At 52.8% G+C, this 20,571-nt stretch overlaps 7 protein-coding genes across 7 annotated transcripts; 3 read left to right on the top strand and 4 right to left on the bottom strand.

Annotated features, from left to right (window-relative positions):
- Positions 1-385: 385 nt before the first annotated feature.
- J4E85_011486 (uncharacterized protein) lies at positions 386-1,931 on the top strand (the record flags this gene model as incomplete). Its single annotated transcript, XM_051475689.1, has 2 exons — positions 386-893; positions 946-1,931. 2 exons carry the CDS (start codon positions 386-388, stop codon positions 1,929-1,931), a joined length of 1,494 nt encoding a protein of 497 aa, XP_051320465.1.
- A 642-nt stretch (positions 1,932-2,573) lies between these two features.
- J4E85_011487 (uncharacterized protein) lies at positions 2,574-3,344 on the top strand (the record flags this gene model as incomplete). The annotated part of the gene is made up of 3 exons (XM_051475690.1): positions 2,574-2,628; positions 2,682-3,008; positions 3,061-3,344. The coding sequence occupies 3 exons, from the start codon at positions 2,574-2,576 to the stop codon at positions 3,342-3,344; spliced, it is 666 nt and encodes a 221-aa protein (XP_051320466.1).
- A 411-nt stretch (positions 3,345-3,755) lies between these two features.
- On the bottom strand, positions 3,756-5,073 carry J4E85_011488 (uncharacterized protein; the record flags this gene model as incomplete). Its single annotated transcript, XM_051475691.1, is given in 4 exon segments — positions 3,756-4,406; positions 4,421-4,545; positions 4,599-4,861; positions 5,021-5,073. 4 exon segments carry the CDS (start codon positions 5,071-5,073, stop codon positions 3,756-3,758), a joined length of 1,092 nt encoding a protein of 363 aa, XP_051320467.1.
- A 1,554-nt stretch (positions 5,074-6,627) lies between these two features.
- J4E85_011489 (uncharacterized protein) lies at positions 6,628-7,939 on the bottom strand (the record flags this gene model as incomplete). Its single annotated transcript, XM_051475692.1, has 2 exons — positions 6,628-7,287; positions 7,337-7,939. The coding sequence occupies 2 exons, from the start codon at positions 7,937-7,939 to the stop codon at positions 6,628-6,630; spliced, it is 1,263 nt and encodes a 420-aa protein (XP_051320468.1).
- A 3,177-nt stretch (positions 7,940-11,116) lies between these two features.
- On the top strand, positions 11,117-12,422 carry J4E85_011490 (uncharacterized protein; the record flags this gene model as incomplete). The annotated part of the gene is made up of 3 exons (XM_051475693.1): positions 11,117-11,205; positions 11,262-11,810; positions 11,858-12,422. 3 exons carry the CDS (start codon positions 11,117-11,119, stop codon positions 12,420-12,422), a joined length of 1,203 nt encoding a protein of 400 aa, XP_051320469.1.
- A 1,259-nt stretch (positions 12,423-13,681) lies between these two features.
- J4E85_011491 (uncharacterized protein) lies at positions 13,682-15,795 on the bottom strand (the record flags this gene model as incomplete). The annotated part of the gene is made up of 5 exons (XM_051475694.1): positions 13,682-13,891; positions 13,943-15,277; positions 15,345-15,447; positions 15,498-15,595; positions 15,646-15,795. 5 exons carry the CDS (start codon positions 15,793-15,795, stop codon positions 13,682-13,684), a joined length of 1,896 nt encoding a protein of 631 aa, XP_051320470.1.
- An 871-nt stretch (positions 15,796-16,666) lies between these two features.
- On the bottom strand, positions 16,667-19,956 carry J4E85_011492 (uncharacterized protein; the record flags this gene model as incomplete). Its single annotated transcript, XM_051475695.1, has 3 exons — positions 16,667-16,825; positions 16,883-18,157; positions 18,208-19,956. The coding sequence occupies 3 exons, from the start codon at positions 19,954-19,956 to the stop codon at positions 16,667-16,669; spliced, it is 3,183 nt and encodes a 1,060-aa protein (XP_051320471.1).
- Between the last annotated feature and the right edge of the window lie 615 nt (positions 19,957-20,571).

The raw sequence follows: 20,571 nt of genomic DNA on the forward strand, positions 1-20,571 counted from the left end.
GCTTATCACCTCTTGACCACTCTTAGCACGCAGTAGCCCCTGTCGTGTGCTCCATCCCATGTCGCCTGCTAGCCAACTCTGGTCTATCGTACCGCCCTCCGCGGGGGTGCCATTGGATGGCAGGTCAACATGCGGGGTTGCGGGGACGTCATGAGGATGTCGAAGATGCATGCTCGGGTCGCACTGGTTATCTGTGAACTCGTTTTCGGAAGGTTCAACGATGATCGCGTGCATGTCTAGTGGGATTAAAGAAAGCGTCGCGCCCGCGGTGTCTTATAAGCTCTTGTAAGCTCAACAGTCTGTCGATCTCGTTCGGAGAAAGAAGACAGCACTTCCCCTCACGCTTCGCGTTCTGAAGTTGCCCGCGGGTTGTCCTCCATTCACAATGTCGGACGAGAAATACGACACCACAGAGCAGCGCGAGTTCGCGCCACCGGCCGCAAAGATGTCGGCCGGTCGCTACATGGCAACGCGCATCCCCACTCTCAAGCCTGCCCACGACAAGGTCGCCAACCCCATCGCGCTCCTGCGTATGCTGAATCTCCAGCAATGGCTCTTCTTCCTCGTCGCTTTTGTCGCCTGGACCTGGGACGCGTTCGACTTCTTCACCGTCTCCCTTACCGTCGAAGATCTTGCCGAAACCTTTGGTAAGACCAAGGCGGATATCACATGGGGTATTACGTTGGTTCTCATGCTGCGAAGCGTAGGTAGTATCATCTTTGGTTTGGCGGCTGATCGGTATGGAAGGAAGTGGCCTTTCATTATCAACAACCTACTCTTCATCGTATTGGAGCTCGGCACGGGTTTCTGCTCGACCTACAACGAGTTCTTGGGAGTGAGGGCTTTGTTCGGTATCGCCATGGGTGGACTGTACGGAAATGCTGCTGCCACTGGTAAGTCTTCCTTCCCATCCCCGCGTCATCCAGATAGCTGACACTGTCACAGCCCTTGAAGACTGCCCCGAGCAGGCCCGTGGTATCATCTCCGGTATGCTACAACAGGGCTATGCATTCGGGTACCTACTAGCCACCGTCTTTGCACGCGCGTTCGTCAACACCGTCGGTCACGAATGGCGACCGCTATTCTGGTTCGGTGCAGGCCCACCAGTTCTGTTCATCATCTTCCGTCTCTGCCTCCCAGAAACGAACGCTTATCTCGAGCGCAAGCGAATTCGCGAAGAACAACCCAACGCCGCCAAGGTCTTTGCTCAAGAAGGCAAGGTTGCGCTGAAGCGCCACTGGCTTTTGCTGGTGTATCTTGTCTTGCTCATGGCGGGCTTCAACTTCATGTCGCACGGAAGCCAGGACCTCTACCCGACCATGCTGAGTAACCAGTACAACTTCTCTCCCAACCAGGTCACCGTCACACAGGTCGTCGCCAATCTCGGTGCTATGACCGGCGGTACCGTAGTCGGTTATTGCTCATCCATTTTCGGTCGCCGTATCAGCATCATCGTCATGTGCGTTATCGGCGGCGCTCTACTCTATCCCTACACATTCGTCTCCACCAACGCGGTCATCGCCGCAGCCTTTTTCCAACAGTTCTGCGTCCAGGGTGCGTGGGGTGTCATCCCAATCCACCTTATGGAACTCTCACCAGGATCATTCCGCACCTTTGTCGTCGGTACATCTTATCAACTCGGAAACCTTGCTTCCTCTGCCTCATCGACTATCGAAGCGACTATTGGCGAGAGATTTCCACTTCCACCGAAAGGCAAGACAACCCGTTACAAGTACGGGCTCGTGATCTGCATCTTCATGGGATGCGTGTATGCATACGTTATCCTGCTCACAGCCTTGGGACCAGAGTATCGAGGTAGAAGCTTCGATGTGGCTGCCGACGAGGATATGAATGTCGTGACTGGTGCAGATGATGGCAAGTACGGTGCGAGACACGATAGTGAGGACGCGGAGGCGAGAGAGCGCGTGTAGAAGTCGCGTTCCGAGGGACGCTTACCATGTAGCTATTTGCAGTCTTTCACATAGAGCAAGAATAGTACATGATGCTTCTAGACTTTATCCCCAGCATGCAATTGTTGAGTTCTCACCGTGAGCGTTAGCGATGTTGGACATCCAGAGTTGGCAACCGCCTTGTCTTTGAGGCTGTGTCTACCCGATGTGGAGAGACAGGCTAGAAATCTGTACTCGTGTGATCGCATCTCGTAAATTGTATATTGCCTGATCCATGGCGTTGACGTAGGCAATTTAGACATTTCAAGCAAGCTAGGTGCTGCCATTGGCCACAATTAAAATCGGCAGCGGCATCCGTCGCTAGCGTTGTACGACTGGTAGCCGCCTCGCACACCAAATAGATTGTCTTCATCACTCGTAATCTATGCAACACTCACATCGTCTTGTACACCTTCGCTTACAACCAATTCGCGCTCAAGGTTCGGGTCTTTCGCGATGGGTACGGCTCTTTCGACCTTATTGCCGGTGGGTGTCTCGTAACGAACGAGCCAGCCCGGGGCAAGAGACAGAGTATATATGACGCTCGGGAGATGTTGATATGCCGGCACCAACTGCATATTCATTGCATCTCATCTCCAGGTTCAGCCAAAGATTCCCGCCAAGATGAAGTCCTCTGTTGTTTTGCTAGCAGCTACTGCGTCTGTCGCCAGCGCTCACTGTACGTGCCGATGCACTGCACGCCTTCCGATGAAGCTAACTGACCTCTCAAAGACACACTCCCAAGCATCAACGGTGCCGCAGCCTGGACTAGTGTTCGTCAAGCCAAGAACTGGCAGGACAATGGATTCGTTGGCAACGTGCAAAGCAACGATATCCGCTGCAACCAACTCAAGGCAGGAACAGCGACCACCACTGTTGCTGCTGGCTCGAACGTAAAGGTCAGCGTCAACCCGAATGCTTACCACCCGGGCCCCTTCCAGTCATACCTTGCCAAGGTACCAGAGGGCGCAGACATCAACACCTGGGACCCTACCGGCGCCGTCTGGTTCCGAATCTACGCCGAACAGCCCAAGTTCGGTTCGCAGCTGACCTGGCTGAGTATGTCTCTCGCTCTTGCTCTGCTGCCATATACTAATATCTTTCCGCGCAGGCGCTGCCACCTACGACATCAAGATCCCCCAATGCATTGCACCTGGAAAATACTTGATGCGTAACGAGCACATCGCCATCCACACTGCTCAGAGCGTAGGCGGAGCCCAGTTCTACCTGTCTTGCGCACAGCTTGAGGTTACTGGCGGCGGCAGCAAGGCGCCCTCGAACCTCGTCGCTTTCCCTGGCGCGTACAAGGCTACCGACCCGGGTATCCAGATCAACATCAACTACCCTATCCCTACAAGCTACACCAATCCCGGCCCGCCTACTTTCACTTGCTAGATGCCCAGGGTTTGCGCTAGGCACATGCATACTTGCGTTGAGCAAAGTTTGAAGGCGACCTTGATGTAGATGTAAATAGGTGTTTCATAGATAAGATCAGTTTGCGAATATCACGACTTGCATGGAGTCCACCTTTTGACGGACCAAGAAAACACTGATGGTGGCAAAACGGCTTACACAGAATAGAGATTGATGTGTGGAAATGTGTCTTGTTGTTCTCAATATCTGAGCAACTGATCATGAAGACCAGTCCACCACTGAAGCTGTGACTGGATAGGCACCTCCTTGCATAATTCCCATCGACTATCCATCGCCGACTCCGACCAAACGCCTCCTCAAAACCTGTACAGCCCAAACGACCCTGATTCCTAACACACGCTCCATCCGTGAGTTGGAAACTTCCCACCCACCTCAGATAGCATGATAGCGCTCAGAAAGCTTCTCAGCATCATACATCTTCGCAGTCGCCCTCTCCAACTCATCCGCGACATACTTCCAAAAGTTGCGCTCACACTTCGCCACCGCATCCATAAGCTGCTCCGTCATCTGCGGCGTCTCCAAATCATTCTCATGTACCTCTGAGGGAACGGCATGGCGCAAGTTGTCCTTGAGCTCCGTCGCGTTGTTGAAGTCCTTGATGCGCTTCTTGCCCGCCTTGCTGAGAACGCCTGTTCCTTCGGCGTTGGAGTACTGGTTTGGGTTGCGCAGGTGCATGTAGTCTTTGGGGTCGAAACCGATCTCGCCGACGGAGGTGGCGATGCGGGGGGCGTTGCGGACGAAGCGGCTGTAGACTGCGGCGTCGGTGAAGGTTGCTGGTTCGCCTTTGGAGAGGCGCTCTTGGTTGAGGTGGCTGGCGATTTCGCTCCAGAGAAGCTTTTGATCCTGGCGGAGGGTCTTGATGAGGATGTTCTCTGGGTCCTCTTCGACGCTGGGGCGGGTGCTGGTCTTCTTGTCCTGAGGCATGAGTACGGAGATGTTGTTCTCGACCTCAGCCTTGGTGGCTTTTGCGCGCTTGAGTCCGTCCATGACGCGATACTTGTATGGGCCTTGGGTTCTCGGGCGCTTCAAAAATGTACTTCCTTGGGCAGGTAAGGCGTGGTCAGAAGCTTCTCCGTCTTCAGGTTCAAACAATGGAGATTCCGCTCGGTTACTGGTTGGCGTGACTGAGGGATGGAGCGTTTGGGAAGAAGGAAATTGGTAGCTGCCTGAGAAGTATAAGTACTATTTAGTATAACTGTGTCTTACTAGACTCACTTGGGCTCTCGGGGGCGATGCTCAGGTGAGAGAGTGGGCCACTGGCGCTCGTGATCTTACTGCCCCGTGCAGTCTTGATCGTTCCTTTCTTCACTCCATCCTTGTTGAATCGCTTCTTACCACGGCGAAACATCGTGTTTTCTCCAGCAGCGTCATAGAAGAACACATCGTCGCCGCTTTCTTCGCCCGAGAAGCCGATGTCTGGTACAATGACTTGTTCATCTTCAGCCAAATCGCTCGCGCTAGCAGGAGACGTCGATAGCCTAATAAAAAGAGCCTGTTAGCTTCAGTTCTATAACACCCGATTACGTCCAGTGCTATGATCAACGCAGGTGGCTACAATGGACCATCAGACTGCAACAGTGATCGTGATCATACGCGCTGCCGGCGACAATAGCCTGAACACCTTCAAAGCAACTTACTGATTATCGCCTTCGACAAACTCGATGTCGGATCCGAAATTTACAACAGACATACTTGCGTTCTTTCGTATGGTGTAGATTGCGGGAGACAGAGAGGAAGAAACCGACAGGCCTGATGTACTTGGTACCATACAATGGGCCAAGGATAAATGCCTGATGTAAACTGGATGCGATACCGCGCAGCCTAAGGCACGTACCTCGCGCGTCGCAAACGGTGTGCGAGCAATGCCTGGAACGTGAAGGGCTCCCAGTGAATATGGCCATGATCATCACGCCATGCGGTAGCGGGGTCTCGCTCTATGATGAAATTACAAGCCAAGCGCCTGTGGTCAATGATAGGTCAGAAAAGGAGCAGACTTGGAAAGAAATTCACTAAGTCTCGTGCGCAAACACTTAGCGTTTGCGATCAGAATCGCATTGGTGCGTCTAGATCTAGATTCTGCATTGCGACTCAACATATTGCGAAAGTCCTATAATTCGGGAATAGTCTATGAGGCCTCTGCGCGATTTGTAAAGGTGAGCAGAACGAGGAGCTACGTGTCGCAAAAGATCAGAAGAAAGCTTACTGAGTATGTGTGATGTTTATAAACCGAACATTCATGGTCAGTTGAGTGCCTTCCTACTTATGTATTGCGCAGAAGACTAAAGCCTCGGCCCTGTTCAATTCGCCTTGCGCCGTGTCGGTTGGTGATCTCGTGTTCCTCGTCTCACGAGTGTCTTTTGACTGCTTACGAGGAAGCAGAGATCGAAGAAGAGACTTGGTAGATGCCATCGTCGACCCTGACTTTGTGGATTCAGTGTCCAATTCCGATTGCTTGCCAGAATCAGATCTATTGGTCGCTGACATGGTCTGAAAATATTCGTGGAAGAGCTTGCTTTGGGTGTGTAGATAAACTGTGGATGATGGCGGTAGCAGGCCATGTGTGGACGCTTGCTTGTTGTTAAGTAAAATTGTAGGAGCGATTGCTTGGTCCCACACATCTTGCTCCATCGCTTACAGTTATACGCAACTTGTCAAATAGAATCAGCACAATCATCAATCCATCGCTGAGATAAAACCGTAGACAGCACCGATACATGGTGTGCGAAAGTCGACTTGTGAGCTCTTGCCAGCTAGCCGACCAAACGGCGGGTTTGTGCGCACGACAGTCTTTGCGAATAAGCGAAGAGACATACAGCTCTACAGCCAGAGGGTGCAATGCTTGTCGTTACTGCAAAGATTCATGGCCGGAAGACCGTAATGCCGTCCGCTGGTGTTGACGTAGTAATGACGAAAGGGGTCTAGTGCTTTCCGTATCGGCCACACGCCAGCCCCGCGTCAGGGGAGTTTGTCAATCATCACACGTCATGCGCGCACGCGTGTTCGGACCCCAACACGCGCACTGGTAGGGCTCACAGTCACCATCTTCATGCCTGATCATACGGTGACGATCTCGATGATGATCGCGGCAGATCTAGGTCACAAAATCACACGCCCGCCAACACATCATGGCGACTTCGACAAACGCACAATAATTCACCGCCATCACATGTCAACACGTTTGTGGGCTCGTTGCTTGACAGAAGAGCTCATTCTTATATTTACAGCTAGCTTGAGAGCTCACTACCTACGCATTCCAACGGCGCATGGTGGAGTTTGAACCAGCGAATGTGGATCCAATCTCACCCCACTTGATCTGGCTGAAGGTAACTGTGGGTGCCTTCTCAATCTGTTGGATCGCCTTAGGGAAGCCTTCAGTCGCATTGCATGGTCCGGATCCGGACTCTGAGCCGTCAAGCCACTGCATGGCACCGCTCTCATCCCACCAGATGCTCAGCGCGAGAACCATACCGCGGGCCAGAGCATCACCCATGCCCTTGTGGCCACCAAGCTTGCTGTACATCTCAGCACCAGCTTGAGCACTGCAGAACTCCTGGTCCATAATGATCTCCTTCCTGGCGTTCTCAATGACGACGCCGTCCTGGACGTACTTGCGGACAATGGCCTGGAGAACGCCGTCCTTGGCGGGGAACTGGGTGATGACGGTGAAAGGCTTCGTGGTGTCGACTTTAAGGCCAGTACCGTAGTAGTCGGGAGAGCTTCGGTGCTTGTAGGGGTTGTCTCCGCATCCGTTCTTGTCGCACAATCCAGCCTTGCCACACTCATCGCCTGTGCAGCCAAAGAGACCATCGGTACTGCAGGTATGAGGTGCGATCTGGTTAGAGCGAGCGTTTGCCTCCCAGATATCCATTTCGTTGCAGCAAACACCTTGACCCTTGACGTTTCCCTGGAACGAATAAGCATGAGTACTGAGGGAGAAGACAGCTTGTACTTACTACACCGTTGATCCATGGTGTGACGAAGCACTGAGCATCACAGTATCCCGTGCCATAGGCGGCGCCACCTGGGTTCAGTTGAGAACGTCCACCATCAGCCTCCATCTCGCTGAGGTAAAGGGCGCCGTTCATGCCGCATGGCAGCTTCGATACGTCGACGTCGAAAGCCAGCTCGTTACCGGTCAGTTGAAGCATCTCGTAGTTCTCCTCGTCCTCGGCCAAGAGGTAGACCCTAGGGCTAGCTTGGCCGCCACTGGGGTTGAACATGTCCAGACGAAGCTCGCCTCCGGTAGTGTAGACGCCCATTGTGGAGTAATCTTCGATGCCTTCCATGATGCAGTTCTTCGCACATGTTTCCTCATCCGGGCACGCAACCGGGTCGGCTGCACTACCCCAGTTTCCACAGCCGAGTGTAGAGTTGCCCTTTTGATGGATGTAATGGGAAGCTGAGTCGACGACAATAGCTGTGCTCTGCTCTTTGCATCCTCCCGCTTTGGTGCACTTCCAAGTGTTGAGCTTGGGGTGCACTTCTGGTGTCGATCCTGGTGTTTGCGCAGTGGCAAGACCCAAAAGGGTAGCCGCGATGAGGGCGTAAGGAGCCATTGTATAACGATTGACTAGGCGTAAACTTGAGAGACGCAGTTGCAGAATACGGAGAAGAGCGAGCTGCGAGCCTCTTTATAGCTCCGTTGACGACCAGTTGAAGCCGCGGGCTGTTCCTGTACTAATGGACTGCATGCATGTATCAATTTCAAGATATTACAGGATATGAGAGCCGCAATGTCTTGGAGCCTCCATTTAGTAAACATCGTCAGTGAATTTGGCGGCTGTTCCTGCTATTGGTCGCAAGCTCTGCCTCGGCCCTATTGTCAAGGTCGCATTTGTTTCGAACCCTCGCTGCAAGATCTTGACAGCGCAGAACGGTCCGGAAGAACATGCAGAGAACCTTCGATAATCTATTTGAGAGATTGCTATTTGCTCAAATATATTGCACTTGATCACGGGGCTCCAGATGGAGGTTTCATGCGGGGCATTTACCCGGTGTTTGCTCGGCGCAAAGAGAGCTTGACTTATACAAGCAGGTGCCCGCCCCTTTGCCGTGCTTCTCACAACCAAACGCCCACCGGGAGCCCGGTTTTGAGTCCGCAGTTGTAGTAGGTCAAGACAAGCGTCGAATAAAAGCAATGTGCGGCGGCAAGAAAGAACCAGGTTACCGGGTGAGCAGTCCGACACTCCTAGCATCCGACGCGATGAGACTCCCTCTCACTGCAACGTGTCATTTCCATGCGCTTCTTTTTGCGCATGCTCGTCGCAGTAAGTTCCGAGTACCAAGTACTCGGCTCAAGCTTCTTCTGTTCTGCCTCGCGTTGTACAGAACGGATCAATGGCTATGGCTATACTTCTCCGGCACCATCTTCTACGACCATCTTTTACTTCTAGTACTCGTCGCACGGCTCCTGAAGATAGACAGTCTTTACATTCAATGATGAACGTCTGGGTTCCGTCGTCCACGACGATCAGGTTATCGCTGGCCTTGCCGCAGTCACGGAGCATCGAATGACTCGGTCGCGGCTGCTCACTCATCTTCGTCGATCTGATGTTTCGTGAGCCCGAAACATCCCTACGAGACCTTGAGCAGCCTTCACCCCACTCTTGCAATGGTAGCTATCATGGCACCTGTCATGGCTTCTATTAGGCACACCAAACCCAGCTCTTTCACTACTCCTACGACATCGGTCAGATTCTTCCGATTCTCTTGGAAAGTGGATGCACAAGACAACGGCTGTCAATGCGTCTGGCGGACAGCGCATTCAAACGGTGCTTTCGTCCCGCCTGGGACGACGTAAGCTTGGAGTCTGCTCGCGGTGAGTGGAATAAAATGTGAGCGCGCCCATCAATCTCCTCTCGAACCAGCATCTCGGCAGTGATCGGATTTGAGCGACGTCCGGAAGTCGGGTAGGAAGTTGGGGTATGTTTGGCTGCCAACTTTTGACAAGTAAATTTTGTCGCGGAGTCTAGCCCCAGAGTGTGGCTGTCGTTGCCCTATTGGGTCAGTCCCGCTATCGGGATTTTAGTCATGTGGGCCGCCACTACTGGTGAAACTCCCAAGGAGCAGCCCTGCGCCGTAGTAGCACCGACGGAAGCTCTAACACCCTTTGCGTTGCCATTTCCGCATGCTATATCCAGGCACCTTAGCTAAGGCCCCTAGTTCTCCGCATTTGCGAACGTTGACGGAATTGCCGTCCCGGTATCGATTGCACGCCACCAGCTCTAGATTGACCAACAGGATTGGATAGCGAAAACCCATAGGCACGACTCGAACGTGGAGCAAGAAAGCAAAGTCGACAACATTGCTTGTGACAAAAGCAGTCTTTACAGCATTTGAGTAGTCCATCTAGTACATCCCCCAGGAACGGTCTCACTTCGGTCATACTGGCTTAGTGCAGAAGCCGTGAACTGATCCGGCCTTCTTGTTTTTCGAAAATGGACAAGGAACGCTGGAACGTCATACGCTCGCGACACAGATCAGGCATTCCATTCTGCAAAATCTACGAGTCGTTTGTAAGCCATGTGGCAAGGTTGGGTAGAGAAAAACTCAGCAACACGCGCCACAGCATGAGTTTTCTTCGTTTTTCGTAGGCTGTCGCAACTCGCTTGGGTTAGCCAGCCAATGAAAGCGTACACCTTACTCTGCGCACACCATCAGCCATCGTAGGGACAAAACCTGGAATTTGGAATGAGTTCAACAGTCATGAGGACGAAAGCCACCTACAAGCTGAAGACCACTACCGGGGAGCGGGGAACGTTCGTAGGGCACAAAGATGGTGGTTCGGTACGGCACGGAGGCGCTACCTACCCTATCCTCCGTCCTCATAGAGTTTGCTCCCAACGTCTGGTTTGGACGGCGCCGGATAGCACCCTCAGGAATTCTTCACACGCACCAACGCGCAATCGCGCACAAAGTTGCGGCAGGGACGGCCAGAGAGCTGTCAGACTCTTATGGAACGGCTCCTGAACCCTGGAGACCCGCAGAGAACCGGCACTTCGATGCCTGTACATATTGTAAGGCCTTTGCTCTTTCAAGCCAAAAGCAGTTTGACATGCAGTATGATCGCCCTTTCTCCTTTCGCCCGTTCAGGGAAGGTGGGATTCTTCGGAGTTCTTTCCTCGCCATGGGATTGTGCACCTCGACGCGGTGACGTCCACGCTTGCATGATTCCGTGCACACATTTGACTCGCTAAATGCTCCTCCCGACTCAAGCTCCCGCTGCACGCCTCACCATTGGAACCTCCAGATTGACAAAAGCAACCAGAGGCTTTCATCAGTGGGGATTTAGTAGAAGGCTAGAGACAGATCCGTTTGCTTTTGGCGCCCGAGTGGCCTCATTGTATGGCCGAGCAAACGACTCGCACTCCCCTTTCTCGCGTGGCAACGCTTAGCGAAGCACGTTGCCGATCTTCCTGCCTCGCCATAATGGATCTGCCCCACAATGAACCTGGCTCGAACAGTAACCTGCGTCGACTACCGTCGCAAGGATACCCAGAGCAGCGTCGGTGGTCTTGCTAACAGTATTCTAGCGTTCACAATGCCAGGAGACACACGGCTCGGAGAAAGTGTTGAGACGTCTGTTCGCGCGATCAGCGACGAGGGGGAGGCCGAACTTGTCGAAATACAATATGCTGCAAGATCGTACTCGAATCGCGGTTTTCCAGACTCATCAATCCTCTCCCTCGCCTACATAACCTTATTTTGACGATTCTCCCGACACACCACCGAGTATGGAGGACCGAAGTGGTTCGGTGCTGGCTATAGCCCTCACCTTCTTGATCTTAACATATATCACCGTTGGGCTTCGTTGCTATGTCAGGTAAGATCTGCTTGCTATCTTCATTGTTTTTGGACGCGTCGCTGATAAGAATGTAGGATCTTCATGGTGAAGGGATTCGGCATTGACGACTACTGCATGGTCGTCACACTTTTCTTTTTCACCGGTTATCTCGTGTCTCAAATCGGCGGTGCGCTCCACGGAACAGGTGTTCGCCGCGAGAAACTCACCGACGAACAAGCGCAAACGGCCCTAAACTTCTGGTTCTTCTGCGAAATATTCTACACATTATCGACATGCATGCTCAAGATCGCCGTCGGGTTCTTCTTGCTGCGAATCACTGTCGTACCGATGCACATCTGGCTCATTCGGTTCATCATGGTAGTTTCTGCCATCGTGGGAGTCGCATACACATCGGTCGTCATCTTCCAGTGCAAGCCGGTCTCGTTCTGGTGGGACCTGGACCCTAATCACCATGGCACTTGCTTGTCAGCGACACTAGTCATGAACTTCACGTTCGTGGTTTCTGGACTCAACGCGTTTGCGGACTGGGTGTTTGCGATTCTCCCGGTTCTGATCGTCAAGGATCTGCACATGAAGAAGCGCATGAAAGTCATAGTCGCGTCGGTCATTGCTCTTGCCGCAATGTAAGTATTTCGCGAGCCGCATAATAATGTCTCTAACAACTCGGTAGTGGTTCGACAGCAACGATCATCCGTCTCCCGTACACGACCTCATTGAAGGGATACAAGGGCGACTTCCTCTACCGAACAACCGATTTTGCGATCTGGAGCACAGTGGAGGTGGGATTGGGCATAACAGCTGGTTCCATTGCGACTCTGAGGCCGCTCATGAAGCAGGCTCTCGAGATCACTCGCTCAGCCTCAGCTCTACCCTGGAGTAAACCCTCACTGAACTCCGGTCCGCTGCAGTCGGGCACCCAACTGGGCACGCTCAAGCCTTCGATAAAGAAGTCGATCACAATCACTACATCCAGAGCTCGGAGAGAGAGCGCCAGCTCTGATGAGGAGATAATACTGGGCAGAAGCCAACCATCAGAAGCATGGCAGCAACAGCAGGGGCTGCCTGGATACGTTACGTCCACCGTCCTAGATGAACGTGAGAAGCGACAACAATCAGAGAAGAGTCGTCAACACACGACAGAGCGTGAAAGGAGAGGTAGCCCTGGAGGGGCCAGCGACTCCACTCTCGATAGCAAATCGACTGGAAAGGCCGCAAAGGTCCATGAGCGTTTTTAGTTAGAAGTTCCATTTGAAGCACTGCACGATACCCCATAGTAATAGAATTCTGCATCGATTTCCACGTCTTTGCATTCATGCCTCCGTGTCATCTAGCAGAATTGTTGCTGCGTTCAAGCACCTGCACATTTATTAAAGCAGTTACATTTGTGCATCCATCTTGACTATCCACTCTCGGTCTAGATGGAATCCAGCCCGGTAACCACCGGCACCTACCATCCAACTCCCAAAGCAGACAACCGAAACTCCTCGCAAGGAGACTCATCATATGCTAGCGCGAAAGCCAGAACGAGCTCACCCCGACTTTGACCATTTTCAGCCTCTACGATATCTCTTCCTTCCGTGCCCGCGTAGATCATCTAGATCACCTCCGTATAACCCCTTCGTCGCTCACCGCTCCAGGTCAATCTCCCCTTTCGACCCAGATCCCGCTTTCGTGCCATCCTCAGTAACGATCCACGCTGACCGTCGATCACCTAGCCTTGTCTTCCGCTGTATCGGTAACATGAGATGGGCGATCAACACCGGTCATGGAAAATAAAGTTGCTGTCGAAAAACGCTCCAGCGCGATTGATTAGCTGATCCAGTAGGTCGGGGTATCAGGGAAAGTTCTGATTCCGAGCTGTCATATTGTGTACCTATGATTGCAATGGAAGAACCCGTGGTGGTGAGCCTCAAGGTCGGGTTGAATGATGGTTGTATGTGTATCGCATGAGTCTGGCTAACTACTTGAGCACAGAGCTATCACGATCATCCCGCATGTCAAAGTACAACTCCGATAATCAGGCCGAACCGAGGCCATGCCCTCCTTGGGCAGTCTAAGTCAGATTTGCTTTCTCTTCTTTGTTAAACTATGCATCCTATTCAACAACGTATAGCTGACATATTGCTTACAAACGCAACGGGTCCGTCCGCACAACGGCGCGTGAAACGGGCTAGCAAAATGCTAGCCTGCCAAAGGTCCGACTACACGATGACCGCGGCAGGAACTGCAGCAACTGACCACATTGAAATCGCCGACCATAAGCACTTGAACCCCATAATTACGGCTTTTGTGCCTGAAACAGATGTTCTGTCTGCCCAGGCATGTACATAGTCAATCCGCATCGCCCCACACCAGATCGTTTTCTTGCTTGTATCCCTCACCAGCAGCAACCTCCGCGATATCTTCTTGCATTGATCTCAAATTCCCTATTATATTACATTATCAGGTGAATCGACGCCGCCGCCGCGGCTACCTAGCCTATATTTACACGCATCTACCACAATATATCCGAAAACGCAGTCCTCAGCACCTCGGTCCTCGTCTTCTGCATCTCCGGTGCGATGCCGACCAGATCCAAGATATCGAGACATTTGCGCGCATCTTCCTTCGCTTCCTTGAGCAAGGGGTCTGCTGAAGGAGGCATGCCGTTATGACTGGGTGAAAGCGGTTGCGCTTGTTGACCAAGGATGCGTGCCATGAGGAGCTAAGAGACATGTCAGTAACATGGTAACCCAACACAGAGATTATGACCTACCGCTTCCTCGAACGCGCGGTGCTGGAACACCCACCATACGCTGGCATCGATCCTAAGGTACTCCCAGAAATGGAAGAAAGACTGCAACGCCATTCTAGCTGCGTCCAGCGCACCTTTGACGTCGCATGGTACACCCTCGGCCGGGTTCTCGTCCGCCTGTATGGCCATGACGCAATGCCAGAAGTTGCTTCGGAAGAACAAGTTCTGTCGTAACCCGCGTGGATTTGTTTCTGCCATACTACGTATAGTGGCTTCGTCAGATGCCGTAAGATCTGCTGGAAAGCTCTTGTGCAGCGCAAAGTATTCGTTCACCAGCTCGGCCTTATGCGATGTTGAGGTCGTCAGTGGCGTTGCTAACGAACGCGGGATGCAGACAGTGCGGGACACAAGATTGGCCATATGCCACATCGAGCGGATGTATCTTCGATCTGACAACTCGTAGGAAGGATAGAGATCGTGGTTCGAGGCGATGTTGCTGATGCTCATAGGATTGATGACGGGGTCTGTCGTGCCGTTGTTTGAAGAACCGTTTGGGATGTATTCATCAAGGTCATCGCTCAGGGATTCTGGCTGTATGTCTGAGAAAACACTGGTCGGTGGGAGTTTTAGTAAAACGGTAAGGAATGTGTCCTGAAAATATATGGCTTGCCATAGCTTCCGCCGTTGCTGCTTGTCACTCAGTGAGCACCGAGGCGCAATGATGTCTGGGTCGCGATGTAACCCCATGGCATACGCTTGCCGTACTAGAACTCCGCCAAAAGCCCATGCATCAGAAGCATGATTGTCGTTCATCAAAAAGTATCCTATCAGAACCATGGCCTGCAGCGTTCTGACTGAAGCTCGACTGAGGTACGAAGATATTCGCAACGCCTGCTGAGCAGCTGATATGTAGAACTCGGCAATCTTTGCTCGCTCGGTATTATCTGTGGTACGGATGAACTGCGTTCCCATAGCGTACACAACAAAGTGAAGAGCAACCAGCACGGGATCTGCTGCATGTTTCTCTTCTATTGGTAGCGACCAGAAACGTTGGTAATCGGCATAGAAGTTCCTGCGATGTACCATGGGGTACACTGGGTCGACAGCATCAAAGTACTTGTCCACCAGAATATCTGCCTGCTCTTTAGCTGGCAGCACGCCGACCACTTCGGCGAGACCGCCGCGACTCGTCCAGTAATTAGCAAAGGGATGTTCCGAACCCAGTCCAAAGAATGGCGCGGGTGTGTGGTTAGAGTAGGGTATGTTTGATAACAGGAATGGCGAGGACCCTGATGATGACAAGGACACGCTACGATATTGGGCCCTGACTGGCGTTGGTGGTACCTGGATGTGGGCCTGTCAAACGAGTCAGAGTTCGCAGGAGGTTCGCAATGCTACGACAGGACCAAGGGATGTGTATTACCTGAACGGGCTTGTTGCCATGTGGGTGCGGGTCGCTGCCAAGGTGCAACGAAGGCCTCGCGCTCGTTTTTCTGGAGCGTCCCGCAGTGCGACCGGCGCCAACCCTGTGCAAAGGCTCAGCAGATGCGCGGCCAGGGATGCCATGGGAACTTACTTGTCTGTCGAAGTCGCGATCAGGTTGGCGATGTCGGAGTATTTGCATGTTGATTGTCGCTTGATGCAGGCCAAGCAATGAGGACGAGTGCGGTCACACTGCGTCGGTTCAGTCTCGGGCAGCCATTGCGCCAGCGCGCTGCACTCACTTTGGTCTTGCGCTCGACACACTCCTCGCAGCTCAGCGTCGGCTTGTTGCGCTTTTGCTTCTTCTTTGGCGGCGCATCGCCGTGGGTGCCTGTCGCGCTGGTGGTGGACGGATCCGGACTCGTCGAGGGCTGCGTGCCTTCGTCATCCATGGTGCAGCGCGTGCGGCGACCGGGCTGCGCGTGAGCTTGGTCCGAGTGCTTGACAGCGACGGGCAAATGCGAGGATCCAAGCGGCAGCAGTGGGCACAACGTTGGCGGGAATAAAAGTGAGGGTTGAAGTATTTCCGCGCTGGAGCTGACGCGCCCCAGAAAAGGCCACCGAGGTTGCGTGGGGACGCTGTGGAGTTGATACCAGCCACTGCTGCTTGGCACGACTGAGACGGGGCCTAGAACTCATCACTAGAGACGACGTCAGTTGGCCTAGTTCGCGTCAATTTAGGCTATGGATCATCCTGCGCGTAGATGCGATAGCCAGCCATGGCCGCAGGTGATGCAGGAGCGTGTGGATAGGTGGGATGCCATCTCCAGATCTGAACGGCTCCCAAACAACACCACACATAAATTCAGATGACGACCCTACATACTTTGCTTGGAAAGGCACATAAATCGCGCTGTTGATATCAAGTCCCACTAGTCGCAGTGCATGCCTAGCTGACGTCGAGGATCTAAAGGCGTCCAGCGTCGGCTTTTGCGCTATTCCCGAAGCGCCGGCAGCACTAAATCTACCGGCAGGAACGCTCATGACAGCATCATGACATTTGTAAGCCACGTCTGCGCCTTCCCACATCTACTGTCACTTTGGAAGGAGCCACGCGTGTCAGAGGTGACCGCGAACGAGACGTACAGACCTGTCATGGACCTCGAAGAATCAATCGACGTTGCAATAATATACTTGAGAGGAGACGTATAAACAAAAGAAACAAGCGGCTCAACGACCTGCCGGCATCCATCACATCCCAGCGAAAGCGAAAGATATCTCAAAACAACAACCTCACAGTCCGTCCGGTGAAAGAGACCCGCCTCAGGTATACATCCTCTTCGCATCACGGTAACCCCCACCCCCGCGCATATCATCCTCGAAAGCCTCAGCAACCTCAAGCACACGCTTGACGTGCTCCATACTAAAGACCGACTTCTCCGCAAGCGCAATCGACTGCGACGTCTTGACCGTATTTTTAATCTGCACAAGTTGTTAGCCGACATGCACGCACACCACCGCAACAACAACAAAACATACCTGTCTCCCATTCATACTCCTCTTACTCAGCTCATCAAAGTCCACCTCGGTAAACGGCTTCATCACCTTTCCACCTTTATCTTCTTTCCCCTCCTTCGCAAAACCCTCCTCATCACTATCTTTATCTTTACCCTTCTTCTTCTCGGCTTCGGCGTCACGACCCATCTGCTCCACCTTGCCAATATGGTGCTGCCAGATCTTCTTCCTCGCCTTGGCTTCTAGGTTGTCGTAGCGGATACCCATGTGGATCCTGCTCTGGAAAGCTTCATCGAACGTTTCCACGCGGTTTGTCGTTAGGAAGAGGATGCCTTGGTAGTACTCTGTCAGACGCAGGAACACCGATACGAGGCTGTTGCGATGAATGTCGTGGGGTTGGCGCGCTTCGAGAAACACGTCTGCTTCGTCGAGGAGGAGGATAGCGCCCCAGGAATGCGTAATGTCCATAATGCGGTTGAGATCGGTTTCGAGTGAGCGGCTGTTGGTGCCTAGTTCGCCTGCCGAGACGGCGTAGAGTGGGCATTTGAGGTACTCGGCGATGGATTCGCCGGTCAGCGTTTTACCTACACCGGGTGGACCGTGGAGAACGACGTTGAGGCCTTTGCCTTTGCCTTGGATGACGTCGTCGATGGTCTTTGCGGCGTTGAAGCGGTGCGAAGAGACGAGGCCTTTGAGGTTCTGCTTGATCCGGCTGGGCAGGACGAGGCTGGAGAAGGCTTCGTCGTTCCATTTGATGTCGTCGATGCCGGCGAGCGAGAATTCGAGCCATAGCTTTTCCGAGAAGGCGAAACCGAGGACGACGGGAGAGGCGATGAGGAGCTCTTCTTCGGTGAAGCATTGTTGCTTGTTCTCTGCCCCGTCTTCGTCGGTCTCGACTTGCTTGTCGGGGCTGTCGCCCTTTTCCTTGTCGATGACGCTTTGTGGTACGCGGATGGGATGCTTCTTGCCCTTCTTGTCCTTCCACATGACGATGCGCATCTTGTCTTTCTCCTCGTCTTCTTCGCCCTCATCAGATCCACAGCAGCAGTCGTCACTATCGTCATCGTCATCATCGTTTTCCTCATTCTGTGCAAGCTCGTCTTGCTTGAGATACGAGAGCGGATAGTTGGGATTGATGCGGCGAAAGATGGCGGGATCGACCATGACGCGGCCGTTGATGATGAAGCGGATGATGTTGTTCTTGTGCTTCATGTACGCAATGCCCTTCTGGAGGCGGTAGTTCATGCCTTGGAGAGCGACAAACTTCTTGCCTCGGTCGACGAGTTGCTTCTTGATGCTCTGCAAGACCATTAGCTAATGCACGCTCGATCAACCGGTCAACGACTCACCTCAGGATCCTTGTGGTACTTCAACGGATAAGCCGAGAGACTGGTAATCTTCTTGTGACCCTTGAACGCCTGGATCGTAATCTGATGGTCTCCAAGGCCGAACGACTTGCCGTCATACTCAAGATACTTGCCATCTACATACCAGGACTTGACACCCGTCATCCAGCTCTCATACTCATACGCGGTCTCGACCTTGAAGCATCGCGGATCATCCTTGTTGTGATACGTGGGAGTGAAGGCGATCGTGTTAGGCTTGAACAATGCCCAAACGAGGTCGTACGTGATCGTACCCGCTTTGAGCATGGGCCGGAGAGCCTTGCGCGTCGCAGTGTAATCCTCATCAATGTAACTCAGAAGCAGCTTGCATGATGCAATCTGCTGTTTGACGCGCTTCTGCTCTTTCGACTTCTTTGCCTTCTTCAACTTCGGCTTCAGCGTCTTCCTGATGTAGGTCTTCAGTTCGTCATAGTAGTGGAACAGCGTGTGAGGGTCAATCTGCGGTATGTCTTCCACCAGGCTGATACTCTTGCAGTCCTTGAAAACCTCTTGGAGTGCGTTGCGAAGTAACTTGGATTTGATATCCAGTTGTGTCTCTTGGTACTTGCCTTCCCAGTTGAGTCTCCTGCGCACGGTGAACACGCAATCAAACTCGTCTTTTTGGTCGGCGTTACTCTCGACGAGTTTCCAATCACGTATCTTCATGTCGAAAACCTGGTCGACGCGCTTAAACTCGAGGGCGTTCTTCTTGACTGGCTTGTCAAGCTTCGTAGTAGATACGGCGGCAGCCGCAGCGGCAGCGTTGAGAGAAGCTTGTTGCGCCTTGAGACTGTTGAGCAAACCACTTACTTTGGTCACTTGCGTGTCAAGGGTATCTCCTGGCAGCGGAGGCTCTGGCGGTGGAGCCGGCGCATCGAGATCGTCCTCGGAGGACGATGTCATTGACGAAAATTCAGATAATTCGGCCTTCTTTGCTTTCTTTGCCTTCCGCTTTGCTTTCGCCTTTGCGCGTTTACGTCTCGATTTCTCATCCTCAGAGTCGGACTCGCTGTCGGATGAGCTCGAAGTGTCAGAGGTACTGTCGTCGCTAGAGCTGTCTAGCTTCTTGTTCTTCTTCTTTTTGGCTTTGGCTCGCAAGGCCTTCCGGCGGCTCTTCTTGTCATCTGCCTCTGAATCTGAGTCCGAGCTCGAGTCGGAGGTATCAGCCGAACTCTCATCCTCGCTTGTTGAATCGTGCTTCCTACTCTTGCTCTTCTTGCTCTTCGCCTTCGCCCGCTGCTTCTTCTTCGCTGCTGCTCGTCTCGCGGCCAACTTCCGCCTCTTCTTACGCTTGGCTTTCTCATCTTCACTACTCTCTTCCGACTCACTGTCGCTTTCAGAGCCACTATCGTCTGGTGTAGACGTCTCTTCTGCTTTACGCCTTGACTTCTTTGATGCATGTTTGCCTCGCCTGCTGACACTCTTCTTCTTCGCAACGACCAGCTCAGACTTCGGCACCTCAGTATGCTCGACAGAAACAGCAGTCTGCTTCTCATCGCCAGTCTGAGATGTATCAGCCACATGAGCTTCGACAGTCTCTTGTGAAGAATCCATCTTTGGCTCGTGCAGCGAGATGTCGTCCGGGTCGGACTTCACGGACGGGGTTGCAACAATGACTGGTGACGATGACGAGGTGTCGGAGAGCTTTTTGCTAGCTTTGGCAGGTAAGGAAGGTTTGGTGGAAGAAGTCTTCGAATTATCCGGTCCGTTCATGGGTCGTAGACTTGCCAAGATGCGAGGCTAGCTCTCTGCTATTGCTTAACTGTTGAATATGCAGCTGGAGATAGGGGCCTGGGCGAAGTCGTAACATGTAAACTTGGGGTCTGGCTCGTTCAAGGAAAGAAGCAATCGCAGATGAGACAGTCTCAAGGCTGAGACAAGAGGAGGACCTAGATCTCACACCCTTTTATCCACCGACAGAGCCGCAAGGTGAAGCCTAACCTCACTCTGTCTCTGTTTCCCGACCCACACCTTTCTCTAATCAGATCTCTCGCCCACACAACACACTACTAGGCTGCAGTCTTGTATTACCGTTCTCGATTACCCCGCAGTACCTAATCCGGGATCTGGCAAATGAAGAGCTCTGAATAGCGAAATCCGACAAGGCTGAACTTGTTGGGAGCCAGCGTGCTCGACTAGATCGTCTTATCACCATATCAGTACAGGGTGGTGGTGGAGTGGAGGCCGCACATACCTGATGAACCTCTTCAGCCGAATCTGCTGCCTAGCCACGACCTTCCTGTAGGAGCAACGTTTCGTCGATGTATTGGCCTGAGCAGGCTATAATGCATAGACAGGCTGAAAAAAGAGCGATGTCGTGATGACCGG

Source organism: Alternaria conjuncta (genome assembly GCF_024043145.1).
Source record: "Alternaria conjuncta strain BMP 0040 chromosome Unknown scaffold_36, whole genome shotgun sequence".
Lineage (NCBI taxonomy): Eukaryota > Fungi > Ascomycota > Dothideomycetes > Pleosporales > Pleosporaceae > Alternaria > Alternaria conjuncta.